At 36.6% G+C, this 22,341-nt stretch overlaps 1 protein-coding gene across 1 annotated transcript; it reads left to right on the top strand.

Annotated features, from left to right (window-relative positions):
- Window positions 1-14,048: 14,048 nt before the first annotated feature.
- On the top strand, window positions 14,049-20,723 carry MKRN3 (makorin ring finger protein 3). Its single transcript, XM_049613960.1, has one exon. It carries the CDS (start codon window positions 14,189-14,191, stop codon window positions 15,671-15,673), a length of 1,485 nt encoding a protein of 494 aa, XP_049469917.1. The 5' UTR covers window positions 14,049-14,188; the 3' UTR covers window positions 15,674-20,723.
- The last annotated feature ends 1,618 nt before the right edge of the window (window positions 20,724-22,341 follow it).

Raw genomic sequence — 22,341 nt, 5'->3', positions numbered from 1 at the left:
ACCTTTTCGAGGAGAGTGGTCAGGGAGAGAGTGAGAGTGGTAGGGAGTGAGTGACCTGTAGGATATGTGCAAGACTCCGTGGTGTGGGGATCTCCTGGGTCACACTGGGAGAGATCATTCCCCTTCCAGGTATACATTTGGAAGAATGATTTTTGCCTCTCCAAGGACAAAAGTCCTTGAGAGACATTGAGTAGCTTATTCAACAGCAGGGAACAGAGACATGTGCAGATGGAAGATATCCTAGTCACAGCTTTTCACTGTGTGCCACAATAGACTCCAACCACTGGGTGTGCACTATACAACTACTTTTCTGGGACAGAATGGTGAAAGGTGCTCCATGAGTCTCCCTCTGGAGGAGGGAGGTGGGTCTGCATTTTCCTGGGCCCTTTGAGATTTGGAATTTTGAATCTGAGATGCTTGCCGGAGATAAAACACAGGAGCACTGTGGAACTCGGCGTGCTCTCAGGCACAGACAGGTTAAGGACAGGAATCTGATGAAAGCCTGGAATACTTTTCTGTGAGGGTCTCCTGAATAGAGACAGACCTGAGTTTCCATCACAGAAGATTAAGAGGGCAGGATGACGCCATTTTCCACCCACCCCATGCCCACCAGCATGGTCAGACTTCAGAAAAAAACATAGCACTGCCTAGTGGAGGCCTGAGTCACTTACACCAAGCACCACCCACTTCTGCGTTCCAGGCACATCTCAGCAAGGCAAATTAGCTTCAGAACCAGAGGAGCAGGCCCCTTACTCAGAAAACCAGGACAAATCCCTTCCACCCACTTAGTCCATGGATCATAGTGTGCTGCAAAGTCTCACCTCTACCGGAAACTGGATCTAGCTTAATTTAGGTTTCTTTTTCTTTGTTCATTTTCTTTGCTTCTATTTTTATGTTTTTTTCTGTATTGACTTTTTTCCTACCTTTCTTTTTATTTCTTGGATACAGCAAAAGCAAAGATGTTTTATTATATTTTATTTTCTTTATCATTTTAAAAATTAATTTTTAATTTCTTTTTTACTTTTTGTCTCTTTTTTCTCTTTTCTATCAAGCTTCTCTTCTTTAATTTTTTTTATTTTTTTTAAATTTATTTTTGAGAGAGAGAGAGACAGAGACAGAGCATGAGCAGGGGAGGGGCAGAGAGAGAGGGAGACACAGAATCCAAAGCAGGCTCGAGGCTCTGATCTGCCAGCATAGAACCTTATGTGGGGCTCGAACTCATGGACTGTGAGATCATGACCTGAGTCGAAGTCATATGCTTAACTGAATGAGCCATCCAGGTGCCCCTCTGTCAAGCTTCTCTTAACAAGAAGACCAAAAAACACCTAGGATCTAGTTTCCTTTATTTCATTTTTTTTTAATTTTAAATTTAATTATTTTATTTTATTAATTTTTCTTCCTCCAAAATGACAAGATGGAGGAATTCATCCCAAAAAAAGAGAACAGGAAGAAATGATGGCTAGGGATTTAATCAACAGTTATAAGTAAGATGTCTAAACTAGAATTTAAAATGATAATTATAAGAATATTAGCTGGGGTTGAAAAAAGCATAGAAGACACCAGAGAATCCCTTTCTCCAGAGATAAAAGAGCTAAAATCTAATGAAGCTGAAATTAAAAATGCTATAACTGAGATGTAATCTCGAATGGATGTCATGACAGTGAGGATGGGCAGAGCAGCAAATCAGTGATACAAAATATAAAATTATGGAAAATAATAAAGCTGAAAAGAAGAGGGAGACAAAGGAAAAGATAATGAAACAAGACTTAGAGAATTTAGCTACTTATTAAAGAGGAATAATATTCATATCATATGAATCCCAGAAGATGAAGAGAGATAAAATGGGAGATAAGGTTTATGTGAGAAAATTATAGATGAAAACTTCCCTAATCTGGGGAAAGACACAGGCATCAAAATCTAAGAAGCACAGAGAAATTCAATTAAAATTAAATTAAAATCCCATTAAATTCAACAAAAGCTGACTATCGTCAAGGCATATCTTAGACAAATTCACAAAATATACAGACAAAGAATAAATCACAAAAGCCACAAGGGTAAAAGAAAAGTACATAACTTACATGTGAATACAAATCAGATTGCATCAGATCTGTCCACAAACTAGGCAGGCCAGAAAGCAGTGGCAGGATATATTCAATGTGCTGACTGGGGAAATTATGCAGCCAGAAATTCTTTATCCAGCAAGACTGTCATTCAGAATAGAAGGAGAGATAAAGAGTTTCCCAAACAAAACCTAAAGGAATTCATGATCACTAAACCAGCCATGCAAGAAATTTTAAGGGAGACCCTAAGAGTGGAAAGCAGCAAAGACTACAAAAGACCAGAGAACAAAGAAACATGAAATCTACAGATAACACAGTGGCACTAAATTCGTATCTTTCAATAATCACTCTGAATGTAAATGGACTAAATGCCCCAATCAAGACGTAGGGTATCAGAACAGATCAAAAAACAAGGTACATCTCTTCGATGCCTATAAGAGACTCATTTTAGACGCAGATATGTGCAGATTGAAAGTGAGGGAATGAAGCACCATCTATCATGCTAGTGGACAATAAAAGAAAGTTGGAGTAGCCATACTTATATCAGGCATACTAGATTTTAGGCCAAAGTCTGTAACAAGAGATGAAGAAAGGCATTATATCATAATTAAGAGGTCTATTCACTAAGAAGATATAACTATGGTAAATACGTATGCCCTTAACTTGGAGCACTCAAATAAATAAATCAGGTAACAAGAAAAATAAGGAAAGTCATTGATTATAATACAATAATATCAGGGGACTTTAACATTCTGCTTACAGCAATGGACAGATTACCTAAGCAGAAAATCAATAAGGAAACAATGGCTTTGAATGACACACTGGACCAAATGGATGTAACAGATATATTTAGAACATTTCATCCTAAAGCAGCAGAATACACATTCTTCTCAAGTTCACATGGAACATTCTCCAGAATAGATCACATATTGAGTCACAAATCAGTGCTCAACAAATACAAAAAGATCAAGATTGTTTCACGCATATTTTCAGACCACAATGCTATGAAACATGAAATCAACCATAAGAAAAAAATATGGAAAGACCACAAATACTTGGAGATAAGGTACATCCAATAAAGAATGAATAGGTTAATCAAGAAATTAAAAAGGAAATAATAAAAGGGTGCCTGGGTGGCTCAACTGAAGTGTCTAACTTCAGCTCAGGTTATGATCTCGTGGTTCACAAGTTCAAGCTCTACATCAGGCTCTGTGCTGGCAGCTCAGAGTATGGAGCCTGTTTCAGATCTGTGTCTCCTACTCTCTCTGCCCCTCCTCCGCTCATCTCTGTCTCTGTCTCTCTCTCTCTCTTTCTCTCTCAAAAATAAATAAAACATTATTTTAAAAAAAGGAAATAAAAAAGTACATGGAAGCCAGTGAAAATGACAATATGACAGTCTAAAACCTTTGGGATGCAGCAAAGGCGGTCATAAGAAGGAAGTACATATCAATCTAGGTTTTCCAAAGGAAGGAAGAGATGTCTCAAACAAACTAATCTTCCACCTAAGGGAGCTAGAAAAGGAACAGCAAATAAAGCCCAAAACCAGTAGAATAAGGGAAATAATAAATATTAGAATAGAAATCAATGATACTGACATTAAAAAAGAACATATCAATGAAACTAGGAACTGGTTCTTTGAAATAATTTTAAAAAATGATAACCCCCTAGCCTGACTTATCAAAAAGAAAAAGGAAAGGACCCAAATAAATAAAACCATGAATGAAAGAGGAGAGGTCACAACCAACACTGCAGAAATACAATCATTTTTAAGAGAATATTATGAGCAATTATATGCCAGCAAATGGAGAAATATGGAAGAAGCTGATATATTCACAGAAACATATAAACTACCAAAACTCAAACAAGAATAAATAGAAAATTTGAACAGACCCATAACCAGTAAAGAAATTGAATCATTAATAAAAAATATCCCAAAAAGATTTTAGGGCCAGATAGCTTCCCAGGGGAATTCTACCAAATATTTAAAGAAGAATTAATACTTATTCTTTTGAAACTGTTCCAAAAAAAATAGAAATGGAAGAAAAACTTCCAAACTCATTCTATGAGGGCAGCATTACCTTCATTCCAAAATCAAAGACCCCACTAAAAAGGAGAATTACAGACCAATTTCCCTGATGAACATGGATGTAAAAATTCTCAACAAGGTAACAGAGAATCAAATCTAGCAATACATTAAAATAATTATTCACCACAATCAAGTGGGATTTATTCCTGGGCTGCAGGGGTGGATCAATATCTACAAATCAATCACCAATAAATTTCTAGAACTGACACATGAATTTAGCAAGTCACAGGTTATAAAATCAATGTACAGTAATCTGTTGCATTTATATATGCCAATAATGAAGCAGCAGAAAGAGAAATTCAAGAATCAATCCAATTTTTAATTGCACCAAAACTCATAAGATACCTAGGAATAAACCTAACCAAAGAAGTAAAAGATCTGTATGCTGAATACTATAGAACACTTATGAAAGAAATTGAAAGACACAAAGAAATGGAAGAACATTCCATGCCCATGGATTGGAAGAATAACTAAATATGTTAAACTATATGTTAACAAATATATGTTGAAATGTTTATGCTACCCAGAGCAATCTACACATTCAATTAATAACTATCAAAATAACACCAGCACTTTTCACAGAGCTAGAACAAAAACTTATTTGCTATTATTAGTGTCTTAAGAATTTTATTGTAAATGTATGTTATTTTAACAGAGAAAATATAGATTTGTGGAGTTTATTATTTTATTTTTCCCCTTTAAGTACTAGTGCAGTTAATTGCACTAACAGATTTTTAAATCACTTTTAGAAACACCTTTATTATAACCATTCTTAAATACTTATTTATGTGCATTATAGAATGGATATAGCCTTAATTCACTGACATAACACTGTTCTCGATGCAGTTTGCAAGTAACGTTCTTAGAAACATACTTACTACAAGTGTTCTCAAACAATTCTCTATGTTCATTTCAGAATAGACATCACTTACATTTACTCATATAACAGTGTCCTAAATGCATCATGTGAATTCTGTTAGAAATGTCTTAATTTACATGATTACAGAATGGGCATAAGTTTCATGCACTAATATAACACTGTTCTCAGTGCAGCTTGTATGCAGTATATTAGGAACATCTTTACTGCAGGTGTTCTTTAAAAGTTCTCTAAGTGCTTTACAGAAGGGCTATATACTTCTTTCACTGACGTAACACTATTTTAAGTGCAGTTTGCAGTTGGTGTTCTGAGAAATATCTGTGTATGCAAATAAGCTCTTTAATTCTTTTTATTAAGATACACTAAACACACACCATTATATTAGTTTCCAGCAAACAAACAACATACTGCTTCAATATTTGTATACATTGCAAAATGATTACCACAATAAGCCTAGTTAACATCCATCAACACACAGTTACAATTTTTTTATGAGAACTGTCTTATCAACTTTCAAATATACAATACAATATTGTAGTATTATTAACTATAGTCACCACTTTGCACATTACATCCCCAGGACTTATTTATTTTATGACTGGAAGTTTGTACCTTTGACCACCTTCACCTACTTTGCTCCTTCCCCACCCACTGCCTCTGGCAACCACCAACCTGTTCTCTGTATCTGTGGAGTTTTTAAAATTTGCTTTCAAATATAGACATTATCTTAAATCAAAAGAGTTAACCCTTCTTTGCTGTTATGTATTATCCTTTTATAGACCATTGGACTTTACTGTTAATTTTCTATTAATTCACATCAAAGTTTATGAGCAACAGGGGTCTCTAATGTTTCTTCTTACATATTTAATGGGATTTATTGTGAATCCATCTGGGCCTAAAGTTTTGTAAGAAGGCATTTAATTACAATTACTTTTCTTTAACAGCTAGCAGGCTATTCCTATTTCACATTTACTCTGATTTTACTTTTATAATCTGTGTTTTCTAGGAAGTTGCCCATTTCACCTACATTTTCATATTTAATGGCCTTTATCATCTCCTTAAAGTATATGTGAACAGTGGAAATATCACTGTTATCAATTCTTCATATTGGATACTTGAGTAATCCCTGTGTGTTTTTGTTGTTGCTGTTGTTGTTGTTGTTTTTGTTTGTTTTCAGTGAAGCATTCCAGAGGTTTAGTCACATTACTAATCCTATTAAATAGTCAACCTCTGGCTATTCTCTTTGTTATATGTTTGTTTTCTTTTATTAATTTATGTTCTTATTTTTGTTGTTTCCTTCCATCTATTTTCTTTTGGTTAAAATTACTTTTTTGTTATTGTTGTTGTTACTACCCAGAGAGTGAATATATCAGAAATAACCAGAATTTCTCATTTTCTTTTTTTTTAATTTTTTAAGGTTTTTATTTATTTTTAAGACAGAGAGAGAAGAGCATGAGTGGGGATGGGGCAGAGATAGGGAGACACAGAATCCGAAGCAGGCTCCAGGCTCTGAGCTGTCAACACAGAGCCCGACGCGGGGCTCGAACTCACGAACCATGAGATCATGACCCGACCAGAAGTCGGATGCTCAACTGGCTGAGCCACCCGGGCGCCCCTCTCATTTTCTAATATATTCCTTTTAAGGTATAGAATTTCCTTTAAGGAGTGATTTCCGTAAATCATAGACAAATTTTTATATAGGCACCTTCATTGTTAATTAAATCATAATGTTTTCTGATTTACTTTGTGATTTTTTTCTTTGAATTTGGGGTTATTTGGAAATATAGGTATCAATATTTCAATATAGAAATGATTTTCTAGTTACATTTTGTTATTGATTTCTGGCTCAAATTTATATTGGAGTAGGGAAATATATTCTGAATTATTTCAATCCTTTGAAATTATTGAGGTATTCTTTAGGCCCAATAAGTTGTTAATTGTCAGAGGTGCCTGGTGTGTAATTTTCACAGACTAAATTTGATAGATATAATGCTTTCATAAACATTTATTAGGTCAGTATATTAATTGTGCATCAAAATCTCTAAAGCCTTGCTGGGTTTTCCCCCTTTTGCTTATTTAATCAATTACATCTCTGCTCTCTAGTGGCCAGAAATATTAATGTGCTTTCTTAAAATTGTATGTGGGAGACCAATGACACTGACTGGTCAGTTAGGTATGATTGTTCACAATTCTCTTTAAAACTACCTAAATATTTTGGAGGAGGAAAGGAACAGGGTAAGAAACTTTGAAAATTATGTGAATATTTTTATATTTAAAAAAATAAAAAGCACTCCTCTAAGAAGCCAAAAGTTAGATGAATTCTGTCCTATTATCCTAGTGGCCACGTTTCGTAGGTCTGAGTATACCTATGGCACAGTCTCTATTCCCTTTTCCTAAAGTGGAAGGTGGCGAGAAGACTCCAATATTACTGTGGGATATTTTCTCCCCTTCTCTGTCTTCTTGTTGACTTTTTTTTTTTTTAACTTCTGTAAATGAAGCTTTTCTTTCCTTATTGAGGCTAAAAATTTCCTTTATGAGGCTATACATTTAGCCTCTAAGCATGGCTTTAGTTGCATATTAAATATTTTAATATGCCATATTTTCATTGTTGTTCAGTTGAAAATATTTTCCAATTTTCTTTGTGATTTTTTTCCTGAAAGAGATAAAGAAAGCAGGAGAGAGGCAGAGGGAAAGGGAGTGAGAGAATCTTAAGCAGGCTCCATGCTCAACATGGAGCCAGATGTGGGGTTCGATTTCATAAACCTGAGATCATGATCTGAGCTGAAATCAACTCACTCGGTCACTCAGGCACCTTTGTGATTTCTTTTTGTAATTCATGGGTTATTTAGGTTACTAAATAATAATGTGTTAAGACACATTAGCTGTTTCCTCAATCAGCAAAACTAAAAGGTAACCGACAGAATGGGAGAAGATATTTGCAAATGACATATCATATAAAGGGTTAGTATCCAAAATCTATAAAGAACTTATCAAACTCAACACCCAAAAGACAAATAATCCAGTGAATAAATGGGCAAAAGACATGAATAGACACTTCTCCAAAGAAGACATCCAGATGGCCAACCAACACATGACAAAATGGTCAACATCACTCATCATCACAGAAATACAAATCAAAACCACAATGACATACCACCTGACACCTGTCAGAATGGCTAACATTAACAACTCAGGCAACAACAAGTGTTGGCAAGGATGCAGAGAAAGAGGATCTCTTTTGCATTGTTGGTGGCAATGCAAGCTGGTGCAGCCACTCTGGAAAACAGTATGGAGGTGACTCAAAAAACTAAAAATAGAACTACCCTAAGACCCAGCAATTGCACTACTAGGCATTTGTCCACGGCACATAGGTGTGCTGTTTTGAAGGGACACATGCACCCCAATGTTTATAGCAGCACTATCAACAATAGCCAAAGTATGGAAAGAGCCTAAATGTCCATCGATGGATGAATGGATAAAGAAGAAGTGGTATATATATACAATGGAATATTATTCAGCAATCAAAAAGAATGAAATCTTGCCATTTGTAACTGCGTGGATGGAACTGGAGGGTATTATGTTAAGTGAAATTAGTCAGAGAAAGACAAATACCATATGACTTTACTCATATGAGGACTTTAAGAGACAAAACAGATGAACATAAGGGAAGGGAAACAAAAACAATATAAAAACAGGGAGGGGGAGAAATGGAGAACAAATTGGGGGTTACTGGAGGGGTTGTGGGAGGGGGAATAGGCTAAATGGGTAAGGAGCACTAAGGAATCTACTCTTGAAATCATTGTTTCACTATATGCTAACTAATTTGGATGTAAATTTTAAAAACTAAAAAATTAAATTAAAAAAAAAAAGGACACATTAGCTGTTTCCTAAGTCCCTCAAGTACTTACTTCATATGTTTGTCCAGTTTCTATCATTGTTGTGTATGGAAATATTGGCCTTATGTAAACTATTTAATCTGGTTAGAAATTGAAATTTAAGTATGTTTTTGTGGATCCTGAGAAACTTAACAGAGAACCATGGGGGAGGGGAAAGGGGAAAAAAAGTTACAGAGAGGGAGGGATGCAAACCATCAGAGACTCTTAAATACGGAATCCAAACTGAGGGTTGACAGGGGTGGGGGAGAGGGGAAAGGGTGATGGGCATTGAGGAAGGCACCTATTGGGATGAGCACTGGGTGTTATATGGAAACCAATTTGAAAATAAATTATATTTAATATAAAAAAGAAAAAAAGTATGTTTCAGATCTGTAAAATATATCAATATGAAAATTAAAAAAATTTTGTTACCCATGCTAAAGTATACACATACATGAATTCTTAGCACTTATAGAAATGCATCCAGAAAATTTCTTAAATTTTCAGTACTTAATTATGATACAGATAATTTGGTGTAATTTTATAATGAGAGTAATTTTATGATACCATAATTGAGTTGCTTGAGGAGCATGTGCACCTTTTGAAATATAGTATTGAAATACGGAACCAGAAAGGCATTTTTGAGTAACTTTATTATCTATTTATTCATTCATGATGAATAGATAAGAATTCCTCAAAATAGCCCACCCATTCATAGAATGAGATAACAGAGTCCTGCTCCACGTAGAATTTCATCACAATCATAAGTGGTGAGGGGACAAAAATACTGCACAAAGGCACCTAAAACTGATTATATATATATATAATTTATATATATATATATAATACCTAGCTTTAAAGCTTGACTCTTTTTTTCAGCTTATTGAAGTATAACTGATATACAAAACTGCACATAATTGACATATACAATTTGGTGAGTTTGAATTCTGAACTAGAGTTGTCAAAAACTGCCTCTGAAAATTTCAAAATAAAACTCAGTTTGCTTATTCGTGTGAGAAAATAAGTATTAATTCACTGACCTGTGCCAAAATCAAGAGTTGGATGCTTAAGAAACTGAGCCACCCAGGAGCCCCATGATTCTTTGGTTTTTAGTCAAAAGACATTTATGGAGATCTGAGACTATCCTTTTTAACAGGTAATACTCTAATTATTTCCTAGGAATTCACTCTTTTTGCAGCACCTGGGTGGTTCAGTTAGTTGAGCATCCAACTTCAGTTCAGGTCACGATCTCACAGTTCATGGGTTCGAGCTCCACGTCGGACTCTGTGCCGACAGCTGGGAGCCTAGAGCCTGTTTTTCTATTCTGTGTCTCCCTTGCTCCCACCTCCTACCCCACTTGTGTTCTGTGTTCCTCTCTCTCAACAAAATAAATAAACATTAAAAAGATTAAAAAATATATTTATCCCCTTTAATACAGCAAACCTGTGATATAATCACTCATATTGTTATTGCTATTATTACTATTCCTGCCATTTGCCAAATGAAGTAAAAGAGGGTGATTAATTTGCCCAAGATGAATCCTTCAGTTTGAAAGTTGTGGATTCCAGATTTGAACCCCTGATGCCTGAATCTAGACCTTTCCTTTTAATTCCTATCTCCACACCCCACATTAGTACCTAAACATTGGACCTGAAGCAGGTGTGTTTGCTGAAGGAAATTACTTTGAGACAATTGTGCATCTTTTATATATGGGTATCAGGTATGTGGGGCTGATCCCAGCAGGCCTGAGATATTTGGAATAAAAGACTGTGAAGACTCCTAGTTTTTTCTATCCATCCCTACAGTCCATTTCTGAACTAGTCTCCTGCTTCCTGGGCTTTTGTTAAGCTGCTGGACTGTGTCTCAGCCCTGCAGTGTTTATACCACCCCTGCAACTGCCCCCCCTCCCCTTCTCATTCTGTGTTTTTAGTGCAGCCTTCTCAAGTGCAGTTTTTAGTGCAGCCTTCTCAAGTGGAACATTGTTTTCATTCATTCCAATTGGATATATAAATCCTGACCAGCGAGGAGCTCTTGTGCTGCCCTGAAGACTGATGTGTGCACAAGTTGGCCTTAGGTCACATTTCCTGAGGCCCTTGGTGTGTTTTTTGGGAAAAGAGCACTCAGCTGAGCCAAATAACTGGAGACATGATCAGATGTGTATTCTCAGAGACTGTGTGAAAACATCAGTGCTTAAAAAAATAAAACATAAAACATAAGAAAAACAGGGCAGGAATATGGACTATGACAGTCAGAGACAATTCTCTGAGAATAGATATGTGACCCAGATGGGAAGAGTCTGCTTATTCTTTCAACATGCCCTGCCCCATTTCCAGTTGTTTCATCTCATATATTTAAAATCATGGGGTACAATTTTAGTTTCTAATAGTGTATATGAAATATTTGCATTATAAAACTAGAACACATAGTTCACTATGAGATGTTAGGACATGAACACAATTGGGGCCATTGAGGTGGGGGTCTGAAAACAAATGCTGCCCCATGCCAGCTGCATAGCCTCAAGCAGGTTAGAAAATCTCTGTACCCTCATGCCTGAGGAGATGGGATGGTCAAATACTCTATAGAACTTCACTGTCCAATATAGTAGCTCCTAGCTCTATGTAGCTATTTAAATTAAATTTGAAATTAAATATTCAGTTCCTCAGTCATCCTAGCTGCATTTCAAGTGCTCAAGAGCCACATGGGGCTAATATCTACCATACTGGATAGTACATACATAAAAATCAACACAGAACATTCTATGGACAGTGCTGGTCTGTAAAAAGTGGATCAGATATAAATTAAACACCGTGCTGGGAACATATTATCATTTAGGAAATAACAGTTTAATATTCAAGATTCTTGTTTGTGAATCTGTGAAAAGCTTGCTATATAAACCCACTCTATGCTCCAAGTCTTTTCCCTGTGAAAATCTGAGGGGCTGTCAGAGGAACACCATTAACCAATGCATTTATGAGAGGAAAGAGAATGCAAGTTAGACTTTGGAAGAACTGGCATCACCAATACAAAAATCAGTAACTATACAAAGAGGAAAATTCAAAATCACCAAGAGTTCCTACATTCATGGTGGAAAGCAGCAATATTCTCATAATTACCAAATTAGGAAAAGCTTACCTTTTGAAAATATTCTACTGCATGATCACAGTATCCCCTGATTTCTTTAAATCTTCCCAAATAAAAAAATAATTTTAGTTTTTACAATGTTAAATAGTTTAATTTCTGGGGTAGTTAACTTTTTATGTTGCTATCAATGTTAAGAATTTTAAGTGTTTAAATGTCATTAACTGAAATGGAAATATAACTGTTTGGTATATTGTACTTCTATCCAATGTCCTTGTTAAATATGCTTATTAAATCTAATGGCTTATCAATTTTTTTTTTAATTTTCTGCTGTCTCCTATTAATAATTCTTTTACAATTATAACATCTTTTATTTCTTTGCTTGCTTTATGGTACTGGCTAGGACTGACAATAATAAATAAAGAAAATTTTGCCTATTTATTTCAGATAGAAATCTTTAAAATCTTTCATTTAAAAATTATTTTTAATTACAGATTCAATTTATGTAATAGGCCAGTATTCCTTTTTTCTGCTCCTGTCATTTTTATTAATAGATGTGGCTCTAGAAATATGACCATTTTGTACAAATTTTCACACTTAATGGCTTAAACTTATTTCTGATATCCTATCACAATTTTTCATGTCTATTATTAATGTAGTGACACCACTTTTAAAATTCTCAATATTATTTGAGGCTTCTTCATTTTTTTCTTAACAAATTTCATACGTCTCAATAATCCATTTAAAGGATTACACTTGATTCATTACACTACTTCAGGTTTATTTTTCCTTTATTATTTACTTCAATCTGACTTCTGTGCTTTCTCCCATTTTAAAATTTACACCATAAATCCTAAGAAATTCATTTTGGCAAACAAAATCCAATAATATATAAAATAATAAACCATCATAACACAGAAATGCTTATTTCTGAGAGAAAAATAGTAAATTTTTAAATATCTGAAAATCTATCAGTGTAAATAATCACATTAAAAGAATAAAGGAGGAAAATAATGTAAAATAATTTCTGAATGCAGAAAACTACAAGATAAAATTCAGTATAAATCCAGGATACGAACTCTTAGCACAGGAGGCCTATATATATATACATATATATGTATGTATATATATATACCTATATATATTTATTAATCTACTAAAATATATTTGCAAGGGGACAAAGAGCTCACAGAGGAAATTAAAAAGCACCACTTGTGAGCAGAATGATAGAGAATGAATACATTATGAAAGGCTGGCCTGCCACAATACCATACAAACCTCAGTGAAAGAAAGAAAGAGAGACAAAGGACCACCATGAGTTAAACCAGCAAGAGAAAATAAAAGCCAGGGTCACACAGAGGACAGTGGCTTATTATGCCTGCATCAGGATCGTACGGATTCAGCAGCTTCTGCACAGTGGGAAGGGAGAATTGGAAATCACAATAAACTAAGACATCTGAAAGGCACTAAAGTGGTCTCGCCTCCAAAGCACTCTCTGCTAATGGCTTGCTGACAAAGAGCATTTCCACCGTAAGCTTGTAAGAATTTCCAGAAAATAAAGACCAGAAATCTTGTCGCATCTACAAAAAGCATCTCACAGTGACAGTCGTAAGACTTAATGCGCTCGCGCGCGCGCGAGCGCGCGCACACGCACACACACACACGATCTCACGTAGACGTAAAATGAAATGAACAAAAAAGAATTTATAATTTATATGGGAGAGTGGGGGGGGGATTATGATTTTTAAAACAGACATATGTGAAAAAACAATCAAATACAAGGTGTCTGAATGAACACTGGAAGAAATTGAATAAAAACCTCAAAGAGTTGTGATTACGTCCTCCAGAGCAGCCTGCCAGCAAGAAGCGTTGGGATCCGCCAGCTGGCATGCAGACTAGCGGGGGCAGAGGCCGGGGAAGGGGCGGGGCAGCCCCGGCTGCGAGAACAAAGGAAGATCCGCAATCACCGTGCACGCTGCACAGACCGTACGGAATGAATAGAGGATTGATGTTGCCACCACAGGAAGTGTCCGCCGCGCCTGCTCAGAGCCAGTAGGAACCACAGTCACAGGAAGAGAGCAGGGGGAAAAGGAAAAGAGATGCACACTTCCCCGAAACAAGGTCCCGGTGCCGGCTGCTACCCTCCGGGCCTCTAGCCCAAAGGAAGGCACACAGGGGAAGTTCCGGTACCTTTTGGGGGGAAGAGGCTGCCATGGAAGAGCCTGCAGCTCCCACTGAAGCCTCTGAGGCACCTGGGGCATCTACGGGTGCCGAGGCAGCAGGGGAGGGTGCACCTGGGCCTAGTCTCCGCACACGCCCGGTCTTCCGGCAATTTGCGGCTACAGGTCCGGCCCCCCTTCGCGCGTCACGTCTGAGGCCTGCCCAGGCTGCAGGGGGCGGGGCTGGGCCCAGTCGCATGCAGGGCCGGAGTGGTGGCAGCTGGACGAAGCAAGTCATCTGCAGGTATTATCTGCATGGGCTTTGCAAGGAGGGGGAGAATTGTCGCTACTCACATGACCTCTCAGGCCAGCAGTTGGCCAGGGAGGGCCATGGTTCACTGCCTCGGGCCTCTGCAGACCAAGGCCCTAGCACGGCTGCGCATACTGAGACCCTGCCTCAGGAAGTGGCGAAAGCCCCCTCTGCTGCGCCTTCATGCTCCTTGCCTGTGATTGGCTTGGCTGCTGAAAGGGGTTTCTTTGAAGCTGAGAGAGACAATGCAGGCCTTGAAGCTGCAGGAGGAGCCAGTGTAGAAGGCTGGGAGAATGCTATTGAATTTGTACCCGGGCAACCCTATAGGGGCCGCATGGTCCCTTTTGTTCCCAGGGCTCCTTTACAGAGCCCAGTGACTGAGAGGGAACAGATTGCAGTGGGCAGGGGTCAGCAGCTTTGCCGTGATGCTGCCATGGGGCAGTGCTTTCGTGGGGAGAGTTGTATGTATATCCATGGAGAGATATGCGATATGTGTGGGCTTCAGGTCTTGCACCCTGTGGATGCTGTGCAGAGGGCAGACCATACAAAGGCTTGCATTGAAGCACACGAGAAGGATATGGAACTCTCATTTGCAGTGCAGCGAAGTATGGACAAGGTGTGTGGCATCTGCATGGAGGTTGTCTATGAGAAAGTCAACCCTAGTGACTGCCGCTTTGGCATCCTCTCCAACTGCAACCACACCTACTGTCTTAAGTGTATCCGCAGGTGGAGGACTGACAAACAGTTTGGCAACAGGATCGTCAAGTCCTGTCCACAGTGCAGGGTTACCTCCAACTTTGTCATTCCCAGTGAGTTCTGGGTGGAGGAGGAGGAAGAGAAACAGAAACTTATTCAGCAGTACAAGGAGGCAATGAGCAACAAGACTTGCAGGTATTTTGCTGAAGGCAGGGGTTACTGCCCATTTGGAGAGAACTGTTTTTACAAGCATGCAACCCCTGAGGGCCCAGGAGAGGATCCTCAGAGGCAGGGTGCTGAGGCATCCGGTGCTCACTGCAGTCAACTTTTGGAGCCTACTCAGGTGGGAGAGGGCGAGATGCCCTTTAAAAGCAGTAAAAAAAAGCTTGTCATGCTTCGGCTGGCCAATCTGTTGTTTAAGTGTTTTCTTTCACTGGGAAAGAGTGCGTTTTTTGTTGTTTTTTTTTTCTCAGAGGACCAGTGGGACTTACTTCATTATAAGCTGGAAAAATATTCCAGTTTGAATCTGTAGCATTATGCTGTGGCATGTGGTCTAGTGTGCTAAGGCTCTGTCTGTCATCTGCTATTGCTTGTTTGTTGTTTATAGACACATCTATCATTTACAGGGGCTATGGAAGCCATTTTTACAAAGCATTCATCTCTGTTTTCTTGTCCATCCTCATTTCAGGGTTATGCTGTTTTACTGTGGTAAACTGTAACAAAGTCCTTAAAGTTATTGTTCGATGAAATGAATATTACTGTAGTTTATGGTTTATTTTGTCATCTCTGTTTTCAACAGGATTGATTCAGTTCTAGTCTAGTGTTTACAGAATTTCCACACTCATTTTGAAGTCCCTCAAGAATAAATGTGACAGGGTGAAGGGAGAAGTCTTAACTGAACAAGGAGCTTTTTGCTACTACAGCCTTAAGAAATGGACCCCCGCAGGGCCTTTGTGGTACAACTGCTCATCTTTGTTGTTTACATGTCTGTTCTTTCCCTCATTCCTCTTCAAGTGCACTCTTTAACATGTGGTTACCTTGTGGTTTTGTGTTTTACTTGACCAGAACCAAGTGCGTATGTTTACATGTTTTTATCCTGTAAAGCTTGATGTGAAATTACTTACAGTTCAAAGTATATATTTAAGAATTATATATTTGCATATAAATGTGTGTAAAAGTTATATCTTTCAAGATATATATAAAACATATACACTATCATATATCTGGAAGAGCTAGAAGCTGAAAATGGAAGGCTAATAGTATTTGCTGTTGTGAGTGTGAAGTGTGTAAATGATCTTTCTGTCCTTTTCACAGGCTTCAGTGATTAGTATCTAATGAAAACAGATATTCAAGTGGCTGTGGTCAAATGTAGCAGACACAGATAAAGGACTTACAAATTAGGACATTGGTAATTCCTTTGGTGGCATCGATAGCTCACTCTCCTATTATAAATACACAAATGTGTGTTCCCATACAATTTAGCACAATCACATTCCTTATAACAGCACAATTAGCCTTGAACTCAGATATACAGTTCTTTGTATTAATATTTTGTATTATCTCTTGACATTAAAAAAGGGGCTTTTGACAAAAGTTTTCAACATACAAATGACAAAATTATGAAAGAGAAAATAGAATATAAAAATATTGGAACCAGTCAGAATATAAGAGTGAAAAGATTAAAAAAAAAGTGAAATGTATAAAGGAACAAAAACTAAACACAATAGTAATAAGGAGATAGTATAGCACAATTACACTATCAGATTAAATAAAAATGGTTTAAAAACTGAAACTCAAAGATTATCAGACATGATTAAAATAAAAATGAAGCTATATGCTGTTTAAAATACACATCTACAGTATAAGAATACAGAAACATTAAAAGTAATAGAATAAAAAGCTAAATAACAATGCTGTGGCTTTTGTAATATAGTTGATATTAAGGATAAACACATTGCTGGAGATAAATATGGTTGGTATATAAACATAATTTACATGGAAGATAAAACTATTCCAATTTTGTATTCATTTAATAATATGCCATCTGGTAATCAAATAAATAATTGATAAGGAGAAAAATAGAAAATTTAAATGGGCAATTTTCATACATCTTTTCAGTAACTGAACAAGCAAATAAAGAATATCAATTGAATAGCACAATTTTAACAATTTATCCAGTGTAAAATGTGTAAAATGCTGTATGCATCAACTGCAGAATTGTTATCTTGGCTGGTATATGTGGAAATATACCAGATGCATGAGTTCTAGGAGATTCAGACTGCCCTGACTATTCAGCAAAGACAGGGTCCATTTGCAGTTTGTGACATGTGCTAAGCACTCTCCAAAGCACTAATTTAACTCCTAGACCAACTTTATGAGGTACTTGTGCTCTATTTTTCTCATAATCCTGATGAGGTATAAATGAGGTTATATTACTTGCCCATATAACTATGACATATTGGAACTGCAAATGGAACTCTGTATTTCTACAACACAGTCACCATGCTGCCTCTTTCCTCACCTACATGCTCAGGACCAGCTGAATATTGCTAATGGAAACACACATGCAGTCTTTTAGTATGAATGGTTCAGCCAGGTGGGAAAGAGACGGACATAAATAAATTCCTAGAGAATGTGGGGGCTGTGGAGCTTTATCTGTTGGCTTGTGGACTTGGTATTTCTTAGTCCCTTACTCATAGCATGCTTTAGCCTCCTATATTTTTACACTGCCTGTTCCTTCTTACATGATTCCTAGTTTTATTGGTAAGTATATTTTTGTCATATTTCTTCCATATTGATTCCTTTTATCCAAAGAATTCACCAATCAAGAGGCTGTAGAAGCCTCACTCTTACTGTCATGCAGCGTGAGTGATTCAAAACAAAATTCAAATATGCTGGTTCCCCTGAGGCCACCCCAGTACTGCAGAGGAAAGAGGGCTCAGATGACCAAACAACCAAAGAAAAGGACCACATGGGTCACTCACAAAAACTGTACTGAGATCAAAGTCTCAAAAAAAAATGAGCTTTGAATAATGGCTAAGCTGCTCTCAAGGAGAGATTTTTAAGTTGAGCCTGGAAAGCTTTGAAAACTTTGTCCTAGTATACACTACCTAATGTTGTGAAATAGCATGTTTTTATTCAAATAGCATCTTGAACGATCATAATAAAGTTAAGGAGATACAGTGGAATAAGAATTATCAGAAGATAAAATGGTTTTGGTGACAAAGAATACTTACAATCTTGACTGCTTCTTACCAGCCATGCAATCTGGAGAAAGTCACTTAAATTTTCTATACCTCAACTTTTTTATATGAGAACTGGGTACAGCACCATCTATTTTACAGGGTTGTTATGATGACCAAATGTAATCTGGACAAAGAACTTGAAACATAGCTGGGATTTTTAAAGTGACATGTGTAAAAAATAGGACTTATGTGTGTTTGTGTACTTGAGAAGAGCTTGCACAAGAATTAATACTCCATGAAGTTTTTCTCTTTGAAATCTTTGGAACTTGTGTTAAAGTAACATTATTAGTTTAAGATTTTGTGTAGCATGGAGGCACATTACCTTTATAGTCATAATTTCAAAAAGATGGAGTAATTTTTTCAACCAAAGTCATTCAGTTAAAACTAAAAATGTGCTATTTAATTTCTGATATATAGTAAACAACAACAAAAACATGTATTATTTGTGATGGATGTCTAAATAAGAAAATAAAAAATAAAATGATGTTTAAAAAAGGATTTCCTGTTCCCTCCTCAGCTCATTTAGAGGTCAAATAAAGGGATGTCACTGCCACCATAGCTATACAAAGTATTCCAAGGACTTGTTCATGAAGACAGCTGGGCCACCCCTGTTTCAGTCAGAAACAAAGGAGCCCTTGCCACACAAAAGTTTGTTCTGTGAGTGATTCAGAGTTGTGCTGGCCCCTCCTCCACTTGGATTCATGGACTCAACCCAGGAGTCCAGACAGACGGTATCACTTTACACAAAAAATGCCTGCGCAAAACGAGTCTGATTTGCTTGTTTCATATGACTAAATTTGGTAGATGTGCAGACTTAAAATATGCTAAAAGTTTACTTAGTACCCCTTCCCCTCTAACATATGGAAACCACTTTGTCTCACATGGCATTAGATCCATTTACTGAATTTCAAGATCTTAAAGGGAAACATTTCCAGTCCATAGTTGATACCCGTATTGTCTTCTACTTTGCACTTTTGTAAACATTTTGGGATCATGGTTTTTGTTTCCACAGCAGATGCTAAACTGCAACCTCAGTGTGAGATGAAGTTGGGGTAGGGATGAGAAAAGGGAGTCTTGGAAATAACCCAGCACTAGTGCAAAAAAAGTAAATTAATATGTGTCAGAATTTTTGCCATAAAAATATATATATCACATTTTCCAGTGTTGAATGCACACTAACAAAAATGACCATCAGATCATAATGAAACACATTTACATGAGAAATTATTAGTACAGGCAATATTTTCCAAGTTCAATACAAGAAAATTTGCCACTACCATTCAAAACTTCTTTTAAATATCTCTTAAAATAATTGATTAAAGAGTGAATTCAAAGTAATTCAACAATATACATTGTCTAGAAAGACAAATTACATAATTACGTATTCAAATCTGTAAATTTTAAAGAAATTGCAACATACACATACAGAAGTAAGCAGAAAGAATTAAGAATCATTAAAGCAAAAATTAGTGGATCAGAAAATAGAAATATAAAACCTGTTTCTTTGAAAAAATAACAAAACATTAACTTAAAAAAATAAAGGACAAGGTGCAATTGAACAAAATAGGAAACAATAAATAGGAAGAAATCAACGATAAAAACACAGTAAAGAAATAGATAAATTCTTGTTACACTGAAGTCAGTATACTCAAATGGGAAAGAAATTTAAAATCTATATTAATATAATTTTTCAAACATTAGAAGGCAAAGATCAAACCAACTGCTAATGAAAATTTAAAGTTGTCAGGAATGTACTTAGCCCTGCCCCCAAAGAAAGAAAAGGAGAAGACATTTGACCCAGAAATGTACTAAGTCCTTTAAATATATTGTAATGCTATATAAGCCAGTCCAGAGAACAAAAGAAAAGGGATAGTTAATATAACTTATGCATGACCTATATCATCAGTGTCAGAATGTTACCAACACAGTACAATGCAAAGATAACTAGAGTTCAAAATAATTTGTGAATATTGATGCTAAAACATCTCAAATGAAATATTTAAAAAAATATAAAAATCAGAAAGGAATAGGTTATATTCCAGGAGAAAAAGAATGGAAGAATATGAGACAATACTTATCTTAATATATCAAAATAATAATCATTTGGACATCTTCATATATCCAAATAAAAAACTAAATTTGTGATCAATATGCTTATTTAAAACATAATACAGATGGGGCACCTGGGTGGCTGAGTCGGTTTAGCATCAGACTCTTGATTTTGGCTCAGGTCATGATTTCATGTGAAATCAAGTTCCATCTCAGCTCCCTGCTGGGCAGGAAGCCTGCTTAAGATTCTCTCTCTCCCCTCCACTGCTCACTCATGCATGTGCTTGCTCACTCTCTTAAAAAACAACAAAAAAACATATGCAGATGTATGAAGTATAAATATTTATATATGTATATAGATACATATATTGCATACATATGCAGTATAATGTCTATTTTTTTAACGTTTTAATTAAAATTCCATTTAACATCTAGTGTTATAGTAGTTTCGGGTGTACAATATAGTGATTAAGCACTTACATAATCACCTAATGCTCATCACAAGTGCCCTCCTTACCTATTTCACCCTCCTGTCACCCACCCTTCTCTGGTAACCATTAGTTTGTTCTCTAGAGTTAAGTCTGTTTCTTGGTTTGCCTCTCTTTCTCTTTTTTATTTTTCCCTTTATTATTTGTTTTGTTTCTTAAATTCCATATATGAGTGAAATCTTATGGTATTGGTCTTTCTCTGACTTATTTCACTTACCATAAAACTCTAGTTCCATCCATGTCATTGCAAATGGAAAGATTTCATTCTTTTTTTATGACTGAATAATATTCCATTATATGTGTGTATAGTGTGTGTGTGTGTGTGTGTGTGTGTGTGTGTGTGTGTATCACATCTTCCATAACCATTCATCAATCCATGGACACTTAGGTCATTTGTGTAGTTTGGCTATTGTAGATAATGTTGATATAAGCATACATGTGCACACATCCTTTTGAATTAGTATTTTTTATATTCTTTGGGTAAATACATAGTAGTGCAATTGCTGTATGATAGGGTAGTTATATTTTTAAGTATTTGTGGAACTGGTTTGCAAACAGTTTGTACCAGTTTGAATTCCCCCCAGCAGTGCAAGAGGGTTCCCCTTTCTTCACATCCTCGCCAGCACCTGTTGTTTCTTGTGCTGTTGATTTTAGCCATTGTGACCAGTGTGAGGTGATATCTCATTGTAGTTTTGATTTGCATTTCCCTGATGGTCAGCTGTATTAAACATCTTTTCATATATCTGTTGGCTATCTAGATGTCTTCTTTGGAGAAGACATGTCTTCTGCCCACTTAAAAAAATTTTTTTAATGTTTATTTTTGAGAGAGACAGAGACAGAATGCGAGTGGGTTGGGGCAGAGAGAGGGGAGGCACAGAATTTGAAGCAGGCTCCAGGCTCCGAGCCGTCAGCACAGAGCCTGACGTGGGACTTGAACTCACAAGCTGTAAGATCATGAACTGAGCTGAAGTCGGAGGCCCAAATGACTCAGCCACCCACGCGCCCCACCTTCTGACCATTTTTGATTGGATTGTTCATTTAGGGGGTGTTGAGTTTTATAAATTCCTTATATATTTTATATACTAGCCCTGTATCAGATATGTCATTTGCAAATATCATCTTGCATTCTGTAGGTTGCCTTTTATTTTTGTTAATTGTTTCTTTCATAATGCAGAAACTTTTTATTTTGATGAAGTCCCACTAGTTTATTTTTGCTTTTGTTTCCCTTGCCTCAGGAGACATATGTAGTAAGAAATTGCCATGGCCGATGTCAAAGAGTTGCTGCCTATATTCTCCTCTAGAAATTTTATGATTTTAGGTCTCACATTTAATCCATTTTGAATTTATTTTTGTGTATTGTGTAAGAAAGTGATCTAGTTTCATTCGTTTGCATGTTGCTGTCCAGTTTTCTCATCACC

Source organism: Panthera uncia, assembly GCF_023721935.1.
Source record: "Panthera uncia isolate 11264 chromosome B3 unlocalized genomic scaffold, Puncia_PCG_1.0 HiC_scaffold_1, whole genome shotgun sequence".
Taxonomy (NCBI): Eukaryota; Metazoa; Chordata; class Mammalia; order Carnivora; family Felidae; genus Panthera; species Panthera uncia.
This window is presented reverse-complemented; position numbering and strand designations above follow the sequence as displayed.